At 39.1% G+C, this 16,445-nt stretch overlaps 1 protein-coding gene across 1 annotated transcript; it reads right to left on the bottom strand.

The window, feature by feature from the left end:
- Positions 1 to 3,186: 3,186 nt before the first annotated feature.
- On the bottom strand, positions 3,187 to 6,178 carry nansa (N-acetylneuraminic acid synthase a). Its single transcript, XM_063883602.1, has 6 exons — positions 5,922 to 6,178; positions 5,263 to 5,478; positions 5,079 to 5,178; positions 4,689 to 4,843; positions 3,887 to 4,153; positions 3,187 to 3,602 (listed from the first exon to the last, which is right to left on the bottom strand). The coding sequence occupies exons 1-6, from the start codon at positions 6,051 to 6,053 to the stop codon at positions 3,393 to 3,395; spliced, it is 1,080 nt and encodes a 359-aa protein (XP_063739672.1). The 5' UTR covers positions 6,054 to 6,178; the 3' UTR covers positions 3,187 to 3,392.
- Positions 6,179 to 16,445: the final 10,267 nt, after the last annotated feature.

The following is a 16,445-nucleotide window of genomic DNA, read 5'->3' as shown; positions in this document are numbered from 1 at the left end:
TGTGTGTGTGTGTGTGTGTGTGTGTGTGTGTGTGTGTGTGTGTGAGTGTGTGTGTGTGTGTGTGTGTGTGTGCGCGAGAGATCTAGAGAGAGGGGGAGAGGATATGTGTTACACGTTTGTACGTATACGACCCAGTGTTATAATAGTAAAATCAAGTAAACTGAGACTAAGAAAATAATTCCCTGGCAGAGTATTTTAGTTTTGAATCCATCAATAAAGACTAGTGATAAACAGCCTCACCCTAGCCATTCTTGTCCTTTTTTTTTTGTTGCATTCATAATACAGAACAGGTAAGCAGACAGCAAAGGGGGAGAGTAGGGGGATGACAAGCAACAAATGTCATGTAAACCAAAGAACCCTGCTGGGCTGTAATCCAACCAGACCTACCTATCGGTTCTCACCTCCTACTGTTCTTATCTTCTTACCTAATTAAACAGGAGCATACTTAATGGAGAGGGCCTCTAACCTTCCCTAGCATGTAAACGCTTACAGTAGGTCTGTTACTTCCTGAAAACAGGAGGGTTCATTGGTGTCTGGACTTTCTGGGACTTTCTAACAAAGAAAATACAAATGTAAATGAAACTATAGAAAATACAAACTGTGCAAAAGTTACTTTGATGTGGTATTCTCACTAAATAGGTACCATCTTTACATTTTTACACTGTAAAATAATGAGGCAATGACACAGCCTAACACGACACTTGGTTTGGTACAGAGGTGTTTGACCTTCTGTATTCGGCTGTAGCTGCTATATTAAGGGCTACGTAAAGTCCTGACAAGGCTAAACTGGTTACATAACCAACCAAGCTAACCTTACCCTCCTTTGGGTTAAGGTAAATAGCATGTATAAAAATAAGTTCCTTTGCATGCAGATCAGGATCTGATAGGGGGACATTTAGCAAGCGAGAGCAACAAAGATGTAGCCTAGATATTGCAAAACATAGACATGAGCATGATTGGCTTGACAGGTATAGATGAAAACCCAGATTTTGTATTAGATAACAATTTCAAACATATTATTATATTTTCCAGTGGCTCATTTTTAAGTAATTTTCCTTGGTGGGACCGGCAGCAAAAAGTGAGAGTTATTCATGTTCCTCTGTGAAGATGGGATCAACAGCAGCTTACTGGCTAATGCTTGTGCCTGAAATAGCTGCTAAGTTATATATGAGCTCCAGAGAGTCCCTTCATCTGTGAGCAGGGAGGGGCCAGATAATCGGTAAGATCTATATAATGAGTCTATGAATAAAAAAGAACAAAATAATTTACCCCGTTTATGCTAATCACTCCAGCTGTAGTCAATGTACACCTGTCCAGCATGCAGTTTACAAAGATAATGGTGGCATATTTAACATTAAATCCTTCAAATGTTTTGTAGCTTTATCAATTTTAGAAAGAAGTACACAAAGCAGACATACCTAATTTAGCTATGTTTGCTTTGTGTACATACCTAATTTAGCTATGTTTGCCATGGCTACAAGACAACATACTAATAGAGTGAGGTTAGGCCAAGACAACAAAAAAAAGGTCAACCTACGCACCAGATCCATGAGGAAGAGGTGAAAATACAATAACAATATCATCCTGTAATGGCCCTTTTTACAGCAGCCATTTGAGCATGTAATTGCAGTAAAAACAGGTGTAATTAATAACATTTATCAGGGCCCTGCCCCTTTAAGATGGGTGATAGCTCTGTTATTGTGAATGCTGGCTCACTGTAGCGCTTATCATTCATTAACAGAAATTGACGCTTATCCATTTGATCAAGTACACCCTTTTATGACATGGTTGTACATTGTTTTGCGGCTTAAGTTACAAAAAACTACAAGAAACCGAGGTAAGTGTTTTGTTTAATGCTTTGTTGGGGGGTCTAATTGCATTGTCATTTTCGGTGAAAGATGTGGACTTTTTCTTGGACATTAACTGACAGAAAGGCAGTTCCTTACAATAATGGCCAGATGGACTTACAAGACTTGGACTCTGTCACAGATGGGTTGAAAATGTTGCCTTGCTAAATCTTTCAAACAGCTCCATCTGGAGGTTCAAGGAGAACATTCCCTAATGTGTGGTACAACTTGCTAGTTTGTCTTCCCATGACATATCAAAACGTTAACTTGGTGCCAGAGATCTAAAACCCACAGCAGGACATTACCTTTCAGGATATATATCATTAATAATGCTTCTGTTGTTGGAGAAGTTTGAACTCAATACATGTCTCATTTTTACCATCTAAGTTCGTAAACTAAAAGGCAGTTGGTTTTGTAAGTAAAGCATATCACTTATTGTTCAATTGGGATTTGGTTTAATACAAAGTTTGGTATATTTAACATTAACACCTGCAATAACAAACCCGCTCCTCCATCTGCAGATGCTGTTTACACCAAATCAGCATGAGGCTCACTCGACTCTTATCCACATCCAGAACATCAGATTACAGGACTATTATTTTATTGGGGTACCTCCGCTGAAAAATAACATATAGTTTTATAGACATTGTCAGAAAGGTTAAAATAGGGCTTATGTTAATAACGGCTTCGTTTTATATTTATGCATTGAGTGTTTATTGTAACTATTTCAGTTTAATTGACCACGATGATGTTACAGGAATCACATTTCTTATCAGGTGTGATTTAACAATAGGAACAGACCTTCATTTAAGTACTCTGAAAGAACGCTGCAAGACTACCAGATGTTGTTAAATAGTTTGGTGCCCCCTTAAAAAGGTATGAAATCACCAATTTATGATGAAAAATAATGCTTCCTGCTATGATTATTTATTTACATTAATATCTTATGAATCTTTTTTATGAAGGTGTATCTCTGAACATCATTTCGTGTGTAGAGCTCTTTTAACTGATCGTCTGATCTATTAAATGCAAATACATTGGTATTTATTTATCTAAGGGACAGTGCACATTTATCGACATTAGCACCTAAGTCCATCATTTTAATGTGCCAGATTAGCCATAGAGGCTAATTTCCATCTGCAGTTCCTGTTCTAGATTTGAAAACATTTCACACTCACCAAGTTCATGCAGAAACATGCTATTTCTCATATATTAACTACATATCTATAAAAACAAACTTACAATGTCAAAGAGAGTACACTATGAATGTGGCAATCACAGAACTGATCTGAGCATCCAAGCAACGTTTCAAAGACAACCAAAATGGAAAAGCTTGAAATTTAGTCAATATTTCTTTATTTTCTGCAAATCATAAATCTCAGATTTTGTGTCAAGATCCTTCATTAACTGCAACTGTGATTAGAAGACATTGTTGGTGTTAGCAAAAAGACTGACAAAGCAAAATGTGGTTCATTTTGAGAGATGAAATTCAACCATGTCCCTGATGTGTATATATTTCTTCTTTTGGTTTTGTTTAGTGTATCCTCAGCACTTCCTCTTCTTGCAGTAACCCTCCACCACCTCTGGCAAGATGCTGTCGTCCTCCTCCATGTCCTCAGTCACAGTCTTTCCAACCAGCTGGAAGATGTCCTCGGCAGCAACGCCCATGGGCTCGGCCACCTTTACGTTCAACATTTCCAGAGTCAGGACAGTTCTCTGGGGGATCTTTACCTTTGCCACAACAGATTTACCAAGCTGGAAGACAAGGAGCAACAATCTTATTGTTATCATAGCCAAGGTTGAAGAAAGAAATATGAAAGAAACATCTCAGACGTTTTTCTACAGGGAGATACCTCAGTTGTTTTACAAAAAAATCATTTTTAATCATATCAAGTTTTCTGAAATGTTATGTTTAAAAATGCAATTCAGTCCTTATCTCATTCTAGCTTTTTAATGGAAATCTATAGTTGCAAATAGACCAACTTAGTAAAATAAACACCTTAATGTGTATATTGCATGCCTTCTTTAAGGATTATCACCTTGTCATGGCACGCCTTCTCACAAGGTAACATAGTCTTGATGCCGGTACCCAGTGCCCTCTCCACCAGTCGGATGGAGCGTACCAGCTCGGCCAGCTCACTTGGCACCAGTGAGGCTTCATGGTCACTTCCTTTCCATGTCTTATCCAAAGTAACATGGCGCTCGATGACCTTTGCCCCAAGGGCTACGGCCGCAACTGAAATACTGATCCCAGACTCGTGGCCAGAATAACCAATGGGAATATCTGGAAATTCCTTCTGGTATTCCTGTAAAGGATGATACAATGTGACTCCTAAATGTGTTGCTGGACAGATTTTAGTCAGCTATAATAGATATTGGAATCGTTTAGCTTAGCTTGGCATAAAGCCTGGAAATGGTAAAAGCATCTGAAGATGAAGATTATATATACAATTAACACTTTATACTCTGTTAACTCAATGAAATAACTGAATATACATGCAGATATTAGAGGGATCATAAGGTATATATCTTTTGGGAAGGCAGCAAAAAAGCCGTTTATTCATAAAATAGCATCATTTAGTTATGGATATTGTTTTAAAAGTCTAGGAAGAGAGAACCAAATAAATTATCATAATTTGAATGATGGTGTTGCTATTAAAAGTATGATACATAGATAGAATTGCTAAAGTGCTATTCTTACCATTTAGCTTTAATATTTGGAAGCTCAAATGTTTGAATTTATTTTTAATGCAGTAAGATGATCTCATCTGAATCAGATATTGTTAGTAATGTATTTATTTGTATCAACTCTTTCATAAAAGTAATACTGTATTTCCTCACCAATAGCACTCTGAGGTTGACATCTTCAGGCTCCAGAGGGTAGGCACTGGTGCACTGCAGGATGGCAAAGTTAGGGTTGTGCTCCTTGACTGTTTGGTAGACCCGACGCATCGTCTCCATGCTCTGCATCCCACTGGACACCACCATGGGTCGTCCTGACACAGACAAGAACAGCTTAAAAATTGTGTCTAACATGGGCAGAAGGCTAAAGTCCTTCAGGAACTCAAAGCTTGTTCTACTTTAATCCCAGTTTTAACTCATTTCTACTAAGATAAGCATTCGTACAAATCGTCATCTAATCTAAATGGATATTGCTTACATGTAATAGTTAGAAAATAAAAATACATCACACATTTATTAATTTTCCCATATATAAAAGTCCAGTCTCACCTTTCTTGGCAGTCTTCTCCAGATAGGGGAAGTTGTTGGTGTCTCCAGAGCCTACTTTAAAAAAGGGCACATTGAGCTCATGGAGGAACTCCACTGCCATCTAAAGACAGAAAATAAAAGTTATTTTTTTACTTTAACCTGATTAAAACGTCTTTAAGCCTTCATCATTAAGTCTCTTTCTTACCTCGTCCATCCCAGAGGCGGTGAAGCAGATCCCCACCTCCTCTGCATACTTCTGCAGCTCCCTGTACTGCTCGTGGTTGAACTCCAGGTGGCGCTTGTGTTCACCGTAAGTTTCACCCCAAGAGTTTTTTGAAGTGTAAGGGCGCTCCAAGGCTCGCTTGTTGAATTTGTGCTCTAATTCACTCTTCTGGAATTTGGCACAATCAGCGCCACAGTCCTGTGAAGGTGGATACAATCGTCAATTAATACATTTGTAATTCATTATTTAGGTTAATTTAATCCATATCTGGTTTAACAACGTGCTAAAGATGCAAACATTTGGTTAATGTACCATTCTAAAAGCATAGCATATCAATTTAAGGGGGATACAAAATCCAATAATATATCAATAATTAAGATACAAGTTTCCTGGGGTTGAAAAGGAACAGTTTTCAATCAAAATTTCTAAAAATTAAATCCTAAAACACGGAGTGACTAACTACTTCATTTTCAGTTCATAGTACAGATTCAGATCAGGAAGGAGTGACGACCAAGTTCTTAAACAAGCACATTTTTATTTGGACAGCTGATGGTTCAGACGCGTGTTAGCTGTTTAAGATAATAACATCTGAATAAAAGTATGGATGTTCAACATTTAGTGATACATTTCAATACTAATACCTTTGCCATTTTGATCATTTTCTTGGCGATCTCAATGTTTCCCTGGTGGTTTTGTCCAATTTCAGCAATGATGAAGCAAGGGTGACTACCTCCGATCATTCTACCGGGACACAGCTCAAACTTTAAAGGCATTTTGTCCACAAAGAGGTAAACACTAAATAAGTGTAAGTAGCGCAGTAGTTCAGTGGAGAGCAGGACGAAAGGGAAGCGGTAGCTGCCTATGACTGGAAAATTCGACCGGAGTAATTGATGTGCTGCACCACCAGGATGTAGGAGGACTTCCGCGTTGTGGACAAACCGGATTACCTTTCAAAGTAAAAGCATACATTTATGCATATATTCTAAAAGGAGTTGAAGGAGTGAAGTAAGAAGGAAAAGTGGCATTTCAGCCTATGGGGCTAAAATACTAACTGTATAAAAACGTTAAAGCTACACAAAAAATTGATTGAATAACTATGCTGAGACATTTTTTGTAACAGATGGGCTATACAATAATTTGGGTTAAAGTCTTTAGACTGGTGAAAAACTCTCTCAGGCCAAGTCAAACCTGAAAAGATGCCTCAAATGAGTTTACTCTGTACTCTGATTTCAGGACCTGTCATGCGTTTCAGTTGGAGTTTCTAAAATATAAAAAGAGAGAGAAATGAAAAAGAGAAATGGTTGCATCGATTTATGGTGATTAAAAGCAGACACACTGGAAATGGGAATAATCATCCTGCCTTTTCACACGTGCTTTTTTTGGTTTAGTTCTTTAGTTATTTTAGTTCGTGAACCAAAAAAAAATCACCTTTGCAACAACAGTTTTATTCAAAAGGCAGACATCTCAGAAACATTGCTACTGTTAAATGAAACACACATGACACCTTCATATGAACAGAAGTTTCAGATGAAATCCATCAAGATTTCCCAAAAATACAGTATAGCTATATAGGTTCAGTATATAAATACACATGCCATATACCCCAAATCACAATTGTATTAAGATTAAGTGGGACAGATGAAGAACCAGCCATGGCTCAAAATATGAAAAAGCGAGTATTGCAAATATTACCTTTGGCATACAGAATATTATTTTAAAAAGTGTACACTGTCACACCTTGTAATTACATGCTGGGGTTTAACTATCAGCATCATGGAGAACTTGTCAGACTTGTCCTCTCGGTGTAGTGTCTCTTTCTCTGACTGCATTCCTTTACTCTTTGACAAACATGAAGTATTTTCTTTCACATGCCTACTTTATGCATTGATCCTGCCGTTTGTTCCCTCATTCTTCACACCTTATCTCTCTATAGTCACACTATAAAAGGGTGTACCTGTCTGCTCCTCTCTCAATAAAATGTGGAATGCTTTGTCCTTTCATATCCGCCAAGTTGCTGTCGTCACCCTCCACGTCTCATCCACTTTCATGTTCAGTCTGTCACCAGCAGCTGCATTTCCTCTGGAGGCATGCCACGTGGCTTGATATGATTCACCAATGCTGTAAAACAGTCAACAATGGAAAACACAGATGCAAGAGATGATCATTCTATCATTTTTCTTTTTTTTTCATCCACTGCATAATAACTTGTATATATATAGTACACTTTAAATAGGGAAGTTGTTTTTTATGAACTGCGCTTATTCAAATAATGTAAGGTAAATGTGAGAATGTAAGCTGGGAGGTTTGTCCAAAAAAGCTCAGTGCTAAAAATAAATTCCATAAAACCAGTGTTTCCAGTCAAACTGGTCTTATCTACAGAATTCAACAGGGGTGGTCCAAGTTATTTTCTTTTCCTGCTCGCTTGAGCTTCCTGATGAAGTAGAGGCGTTGCTGGGCCTTCTTTGCCAGTGCAGTGGTGTTGTTGTTCCAGGTGAGGTTGTCTGTGATGGTCAGACCCAGGAAGTTGGTGCTGCTTACCTGCTCCACAGCAGCACCATTGATGGTCAGAGGGAGGGGGGTTGGGAGTGGCTTCTCCTGGTTTTCTGGTGGTTTTCTGCGCAGTTGTGTTGTTCTGTGCTTCGAAGCGTGCAAAGAAGCCGTTGAGGTTGTTGAGCAGGGAGGTGTGACTGTCACAGGTCTGCCGTGGTAGTTTGTAGTCCGTTATGGTCCTAATACCCTGCCACAGGCTCTGTGAGTCCCTGCTGTCTTTGAAATGTCCTGTGATTTTCCTGGTGTACAGACGTTTAACTTTCCTGATGCCATGGCACAGGTCAGCCCTGGCTGCTCTCAGCCCAGCTGGGTCTCCAGCTCTGAAAGCGGTGTCGCGGGCCTTGAGCAGCGTGCGGACCTCCCCTGTGAGCCATCTGATCATCACTTTAATGTTACAGCTGTTAAAGGAGCTGCTTTTTATTTAACTATGTATACTGCTGAGTTGTTCATAAATTTCACAAAGGACTCAATTAAGCTTAACTTAAAAAAAGCTAAGTAACAAAGATGGCTGACAGCTCTGTTATTGTGAATGCTGGTTCACTGTAACGCTTATCACTCACTAATCAGAACAGGACTCTTATCAAATTCATCAATTACACCCTTTTATGACTTGGTTGTATTATTACAGACAGTGTTTCAGCATCCACAAAACAATAGAAAATGCTTTCAGATTTAAACCCTTTTTTTTTAGGAAAACACAAGCTATGAGTGCTATATTGGGTAGCAAGTTTTGATGGGTTTGATAACATGTACGGTAAACTTCCCTAAACTCAACAAGGACAGACCTGCTTCTGTCACCCTGGGATACTAGCTTCCACACATCTGTGTGTCTGTCTACTCATTTCTATGCACACAGAATTGGGTGAGATCCTCAATAAAATGAGATACAAAGAGAGCACAGCTGACATAAACACGCTGTTTCTGTTGTTTGTTTTCCTGGCCGAGCACCCAACTGAAGCTCAGTGAGGGGGGTTGCCCCTATTTCCTCTTAAGGCTGAAACATTTTGTAGTTAAGATGGAGGAAGTGTTTCTCCAACAGCAGATGGCTTTAAAAGTCAGTTTGTTGGACTAATGACTGTCAGTTGTTGATGTTTTAAGCTCTGTTGATTACATTTTTATATTACATCACTTGTTAGAGTTGCCCCACAGAAGCAATTTGGGGTGAGTAAATCCAACTTTCAAACAGTTTTATCTAGTGGTTCAAGTACAACAATGCCAGTTTGTCTTCCTGTGACATAGCTAAATGTTAATTTGGTGCCAGAGATTTAGAACACACTAAAGTACATTACTATCCAGTATTTGGTCATTCTGTGTCGGAAAAAGTCAACTCAATACAGAGACTCATTTTACCAACTAAGTTTGTGAACTAAGTGGCAGTTGGTTTTGTAAGTAAAGCAGCATCTTCTCCTTGTTCAATTGGGATTTAGTTTAATACAAAGTTTGGTATATTTAACATTAACACCTGCAATAACAAACCCACTCATCCATCTGCAGATTGTGTTTACACCAAATCAGCATGAGACTCACTCGACTCTTATCCACATCCAGAAAATCAGATTACAGGACTCTATTATTTTATTGGGATGCCTCTGCTGTAAAATAACTTATAGTTTTATAGACTTTCAAGAATGTTGAAAGGTTCAAATGTGGCTTATAGTTGCAAAACTGCTTTGGTTTATATCTTTGCATTTAATGTTTATTGTATCCTTTTCAGTTTCAGTGACCACAAGGATGTTACAGTAATAACATTACTTATCAGGGATGATTTAACCGTAGGATCAGACCTTTGTTTGTCAGATTGTCTGAGAGAACACTGCAAGACTACCAGATTAAATTGTGTGGTGCACCCTAAAAAGGGTATGGAATCACCAATTTAGGTTGAAAAATAATGCTTCTTGCTTTTAATATTTATTTAATTATGTTATTACTGTATATTGAGGCCACGAAGGCCTTCTCTGCTGGCCTAACACTATCAGAATCTCTGACTAAAATGTTGTATAGTTTTTTTCATTTTCATTCTGTCAATTCGACACACAACCCAGAACCAGGGGTGCGGTTGAATTGTCAGTTTAGTTTAGGAAGGTTCCTAATGGAGTAAGATTACCTGGAAGTACCCAAGTGGCAGCCATGCGAGTGTGTTGGCGGTGGAGAGTTTACCTTAAGCTGAAATTCCGATGAGAGCTGCTCATTTGGCCGATGGGAGAAGCTTGCTACTGCGCTTTTACTTTTGCAGTAAATGCTCCCTTTCTGGGTGATTCGAGATCTGTCAGATGCGGAGGAGGAGTCAATGCGGGCCCAGGGGCCAAATGCGGCCGCTCTCCATTTTTAATCGGCCCTCAGCAAATTCAAAATTGAATATGGCTAACATCTGAAATTGCGCTTTTCTTATATTGTGCTTCTTAAATATATATGTAAACATAAATTGCATAGAAGTATTCATATATGAATAAGCCCAATTCAACAAAATAAATGAAAACCTATGGAAGGCTGTGATTTAGACTGGAAAGCATATTCACGTATCAAGCATAAGTTACCTACATTTGATGTACATTGCTTTTGCTAACTCATTACTTAACTTATGAGGCAATATACCTCCTCTATAGCTGATGGCCCAGACCTTTGTATGTTTTTCTGTATGTGGCCTTTAGTGAAAGATGTTTGGACACCCCTGCTCTAGATGATAGGAAAGGAGCTTTGAAACTTCCTTTATAACCTCCTTTAGCTTAGGAAACACTGGAACTTCCTTTACTAAGGGAAAGGAGAAAATGCTGTCCCACAATGCCTTGAGACACAACATTTACCGTCACACAACATTCGGCCGTTAACGGAAACAACTGATCGTGACCGAGAAATGCATATCATGAAAGTTATGGTGCTTATTAAGCAATTTAAAACGAATGGCGTAACTTGCCAAAGTGCTTTGTTGGAGAAATATGAACGTGACTTCTTTTTTTTAAAGTGGGCAATCAGTGCCTTTAATACAGTGACAGTGCAGTTCAGAAACGGGAAGACAGAACCTGGGTCCACCGCATGGGGATCAAACCCCAGTATATGGACGCCTGCTCTACCCACTGAGCTATACGACGGCCTGAATGTTACTTTTTGATAACATTTCACACTGTTTGCTGAACTCTGTGGGGTTTCTCCAACCTTTTAAAGATGTGTTTTAATGGTGATATACAAAGTGATTCTGATCAGGTAATGGTCTCCGGCCGAGCCACTCCCATTACTCCAGCAGCCGACGCTCTAAGCACGCCCCACTGCCACACACACACTTAAATGAATTAGTAGGTACAAGAAAAACTATCAGAATCTGAATCAGAATCACTTTTATTCAGCTCACAGAGGGGAAATGTACAATAGTTACAGTCAAAGCACCAAAGCCAGATTGATATCTCTCAAGAAGCATGCATAAGAACAGAAATATTAATATTAGAGATAAAAACCTAGAAACTACACAAAATACACATCCAGTACCAGTAACAGTTTAGTGATATAGCAACAGGAGCGTTTTAGTCTTTGTTGTTATATTTGTGTGTGGGGCCTGGGGCCATGGTGGTTTTACAGACTGACCATTGCAGGAAGGAAAGACCTGTGGTATCTGAGACACCGCAGCTGAAGCAGCCTACTACTGTTGAGCCAAAAAGATATATGCATTATATAAAGGCAGCTTTAAAAAAAATCTAAAAAGCTTTGAAACTGTGTAATTATGAAGGTATTTACTGATCGTCCATGACTTTAATATCAGAGATCTACACACCAATAAGCTAATTGACTATCGCACCCAGGAAAATTGATTAGATTTCCATTTCTACCCACTTCAAATCTTCAATCCTCAGCACTTGCTGTAACCCTCCACCACGTCTGGCAAGACGCTGTCGTCCGCCTCCATATCCTCAGTCACAGTCTTACCGACCAGCTTGAAGAGGTCTTCAGCCGGGACGCCCATGGGCTCGGCCGCCTTCACTGTCAACATGTCCAGACTCAGGGCAGTTCCCCGGGGGATCTTTACCTTCGCCACAACAGATTTACCAAGCTGGAAGACAAGGAGCAACAATCTTACTGTTGAATGAATTCTCATTTTAAGATTTACCGGTTTGCATTCATTTCCAGAGAACTAATCTAAAAATGTAATGAAGCTAGTTTAAAATAGCTTGATTCATTTTGTGGACATATAAAATGTTGCGGTTTTTACGGAGGAAATTTGGGATATGTCTCTATTACTCCCTAAATCCAAAAATACTTACTTTTTCACTGTGTTTTCTGAAATAAATGATGTTACATAAATCAGACCATAAACAATATATGAAGACAAATGTATTTAAAAATCATGAAGATTTAAATAGGAATGAAACTGGTAAGTTTGGTGTATATTTGTGCTATTTTAAGTTGATTTATCTGCTTTTAGAGAATTAATTTTTTATTAATAGTTTTATGAATGTTATGTTAAATATGCAATTAAGTCCTTATCTCATGCTAGCTTTTGATTAATTTAATAGAATAGAATCGGAGGATGAAGCCCTCTTTATTAGTCAGATACATGCACACAGCAGAGCACACACAGTGAAATTTGTCCTCTGCATTTAACCCATCCTAGTACTAGGAGCAGTGGGCAGCTATTGTGCAGCGCCCGGGGAGCAATGGGGAGGGGGGATTAGAGGTGTCTGGTGCCTTGCTCAAAGACACCACAGCAGGGCGTAGAATCTATATGGATGGAAATCTATAGTTGCAAAAAGACAAACTTAGTAAAATAAACACCATCAACAACTTCACCAAGTCTGCCTTCAACCACCTCAAAAATATTTCACGACTCCAGCCTTCACTCACACATTCAGTCACAGAGACACTCATCCATGCCTTCATCACCTCCCGTCTGGAATACGGCAACGGTGTCCTGTCTGGACTGCCCACCATGGCAACTTAGCAGACTCCAGCACGTCCAGAACTCAGCTGCCAGGGTTCTAACCCACACAAAGCCCTGGCACCATATCACTCCCATCCTCCAACAGCTCCACTGGTTGCCAGTCAAGTCACGCATCACTTACAAGATCCTCCTGCTCACCTACAAATCTCTCCATGGACTCTCACCACAATACCTCACAGATCTCCTTCACCCTTACACTCAGTCACGTTCCCTGCGGTCCTCTGACAAGGACCTGCTGACCACTCCCCGCACCAGATTGCGAACTTTTGGGGAGAGGGCCTTCTCTGCCAATGCTCCCACACTCTGGAACAGTCTACCACTCCACGTCCGCTCTGCCCAATCCCTGCCCATGTTCAAAAAGCACCTCAAAACATTTCTCTGCACTAAGTCCTTTGATCCCTAACCCCCACTCCCCTTTTCCCCTCCCTATTTGTAAAGCGACCTTGGGTACCATGAAAGGCGCTATATAAGTTGAAGTTATTATTATTATTATTATTATTATTATTATTATTATTATTATTATTATTATTATTATTATTATTATTATTATTATAATAACATGTGTTGGCTCCTCCTGAGCTCACTGCCCATTAGATATGTATGGTGGATCTACTTTAGGTGGGATTTCTTATGATTACATGGCGGTTAGCAATGTAAAACAAAGGTTAGGATTAGAAGTATAGTCGAGCTGAAGCACGTGCTGTATATGAGTACGGTGAATGTCAGCTATAAGACGAAGCCTCAACACGAGGAGGGGGGGGCTGCCCAGTAGGGTGGATGTGTTCGGAAAAGGGGTTCAAGGTTCACGGGGTTGGATGTGGTTTGGAGCATCCGTTATATGTTTCTTAATGTTTTTTAAATGTATTTCTTATTCTTATGTTCATGTGGGTAACCTAATCTGTGTGAAATTTCATGTCGCAGGGTGTGGAGGTTAAATTTACTTCCTGGAATTGCAGAGGCTTGCAAAAACTTTAAAAAAATAAAACAGGTTATGAATAGAATTAAAAGCCTGCAATCTAAAATAGTTTTTTTTGCAAGAAACACATTTACTGCCAAAGGATGATATTAGAATTAGGAGGAGGTGGACGGGATGTGTGTATTCAGCAACATTTTCTACTCAGGCTAGGGGTGTTATGACGCTAATTCACAAATCAGTACCATATCAGATAACAAATCTAATCAAGGACAAGGCTGGTAGATACTTAATTGTACAGGGTACTCTACTGACAGAAAACCTGAATCTAGTTAATATATATGCCCCCAATAATGATGACCCGAAGTTTTTCAGGGACCTGTTGTGTACGCTTTCAACATTTACGGGTAACTACATCATAGCAGGGGATTTTAATTGTGTATTGGATCCAACAAAGGATCGGTCAGGAGGCATAGATAAATCACACATCAAAAGCAGGGAAGTCTTACTTAATATTATGGAAGATTTAAATTTGAAGGACATCTGGAGAAAACTAAAGCCTGATGCTGTAAAGTATTCTTGCTATTCAGCTTCTTATCAATCTTATTCCCGTATTGATTACTTTTTGATATCAGCGAATTTGGCTTTTAAAATTAAAGACGGCACCTAGGATGGAATCCTTATCCTGGACCATGCCCCAAATTCACTGCTTTATGTAAACTCAAGGCTGACGAGAGATCCTTATAAATGGCGATTCCAACAAAAATGGTTGCAAGATTTTGTCACGTATCTCGGCAAACAAATTGATTTATATTTTGAGACAAATACATCGGAAACATCAACATCTATAAGATGGGAAGCTTTTAAAGCATTTATTAGAGGCCAAATTATTAACTACACAAGCTCTAAATCCAAAAATGCTCGTCAGAAAATGACAATGTTGGAATCAAAAATAAAAACGCTGGAGAGTGAGGCCTTTCAGAAACCCTACCCTAAAGTACAACAAGAACTGCTAGTACTGAGTTCACAGTATAATGAATTATCAGCTTCCAAAGCAGTGGCAAGTCTACTAAGACTTAAACAAAGATTTTACGATCAAGGAGAGAAGCCTGGAAAGATATTAGTGTGGTGCATTAAACAATTGCAAATTGAAAGATCCATTACGTCAATACAGAATAATAAGGGAGATACTATAGTCGATCCTTTAGAAATAAATGAGGCTTTTAAACATTTCTATGAAAAACTATGCGACAGATTTGACGCATCAAAATGACTTCTTAGACACTTTCAACATACCTAGTGTCCCAGCAGAACTCAGACCTAGTCTCGAAAGTGAACTATCATTAGAAGAGATCTCTGAAGCAATTGATAACATGAAATCTGGGAAAGCCGCAGGGCCAGATGGCCTACCTATAGATATCTACAAAAAGTTTAAACACAAAATACAAAATCCCCTCTTTAACATGTTGTTGGAATCTTTCAAAAAGGAAATCCTTCTGCCATCATCAAGAGAAGCCTTGATTACATTGTTACCAAAACCAGGGAAACCCTGCAATACATGTGAAAATCTGAGATCAATAAGCCTTCTTAACTCGAACGTAAAAGTGTTATGTAAAATCCTTGCAAAAAGGCTGGAAGGCCTGCTCCCAGAGATAATTAAGGAAGATCAGAATGGGTTTATTAAGGGCCGCCAAGTGTTTCACAACGTCAGAAGAGTACTGAACATTCTACATAGCCAAAAGGAAATGCCAGGTACTGCTCTCTTATCGCTAGATGCCGAGAAGGCATTTGATAGGGTCGAATGGCCTAATCTTTTTGATGTCCTCGAACGCTTTGGTTGTGGTAAACTTTTTTGTAAGTGGGTTAAATTGTTATACACTGACCCTGTTGCAGAAATACTTACAAATAATACAACCTCGAAACCAATTAAGATTCACAAGGGATGTCGGCAGGGGTGTCCTCTATCACCACTTTTGTTTATAATGGCGATAGAACCGCTGGCCGTAGCTATTCGGTCTCATCCAAAAATCTCTGGTATAACTATAGGTCAAACGGACCATCGTTTAGCTTTATATGCTGATGACGTTATCGTGTTTCTCAGGGACTTGGTGACATCAATTCCAACATTATTAGAAGTGATAGAGAAATTTGGAGAATTTCCGGGTAAAAAATGAATCATTCAAAATCTTCCATAATGTTATTACATTCCAAAGAGAGAAGTAGTCTCCCAGTTTAAAGTTGCAGATGATTTTACATATCTGGGTATAAAAATAGTGCCCAATATAACAGATGTAGTGTATTCTAATTACGATCCTATTATGGAATCAGTTACCTGCACAATCGATAGATGGAAGCCTATGCTGATTTCTTTGATTGGGAGAACTAATATATTAAAAATGAACATACTCCCCAAGTTGCTGTATCTATTCCAAAACATCCCCCTGCCACCTCCTCCAAACTTATTTTCAAGGCTAAGGAAATTATTTTTAAACTTTCTGTGCAACAACAAACGAGCCTGCTTGGCCCTCCTGTATATGCCCTATGATAGAGTGGGCCTTGCGTGTCCTAATCCTCTCTGGTACTACTGGGCAACTCAGTTAAGGACAATTATGTTTTACTTTACAAATGACAACCCCCCTGCCTGGAGAGAGATGGAGTCCCAAGTGCTAGAGATACCTCTTCCCATGTACTTGTACTCAACTAGTCTTAAGAGACTTTAAAAAAAAAAAAAAAAGAACACTAACCCTATTACTAGGAATATGTTTAGAGTCTGGCATC

The sequence above is a fragment of the Eleginops maclovinus genome, chromosome 5, assembly GCF_036324505.1.
Source record: "Eleginops maclovinus isolate JMC-PN-2008 ecotype Puerto Natales chromosome 5, JC_Emac_rtc_rv5, whole genome shotgun sequence".
NCBI lineage: Eukaryota > Metazoa > Chordata > Actinopteri > Perciformes > Eleginopidae > Eleginops > Eleginops maclovinus.
Note: the sequence above shows the minus strand (reverse complement) of the source record. Positions and strands in the feature narration are given on the sequence as shown.

Coding starts and splice junctions, on each gene's coding strand:
- nansa (XM_063883602.1), bottom strand. CDS start 6,053: ATGCCTTTAAAGTTTGAGCTGTGTCCCGGTAGAATGATCGGAGGTAGT. Junction 4,154..4,688: donor TCAACCTCAGAGTGCTATTG/GTGAGGAAATAC, acceptor CATCCTTTACAG/GAATACCAGAAGGAATTTCC. Junction 3,603..3,886: donor AGAAGGCGTGCCATGACAAG/GTGATAATCCTT, acceptor CTTGTCTTCCAG/CTTGGTAAATCTGTTGTGGC.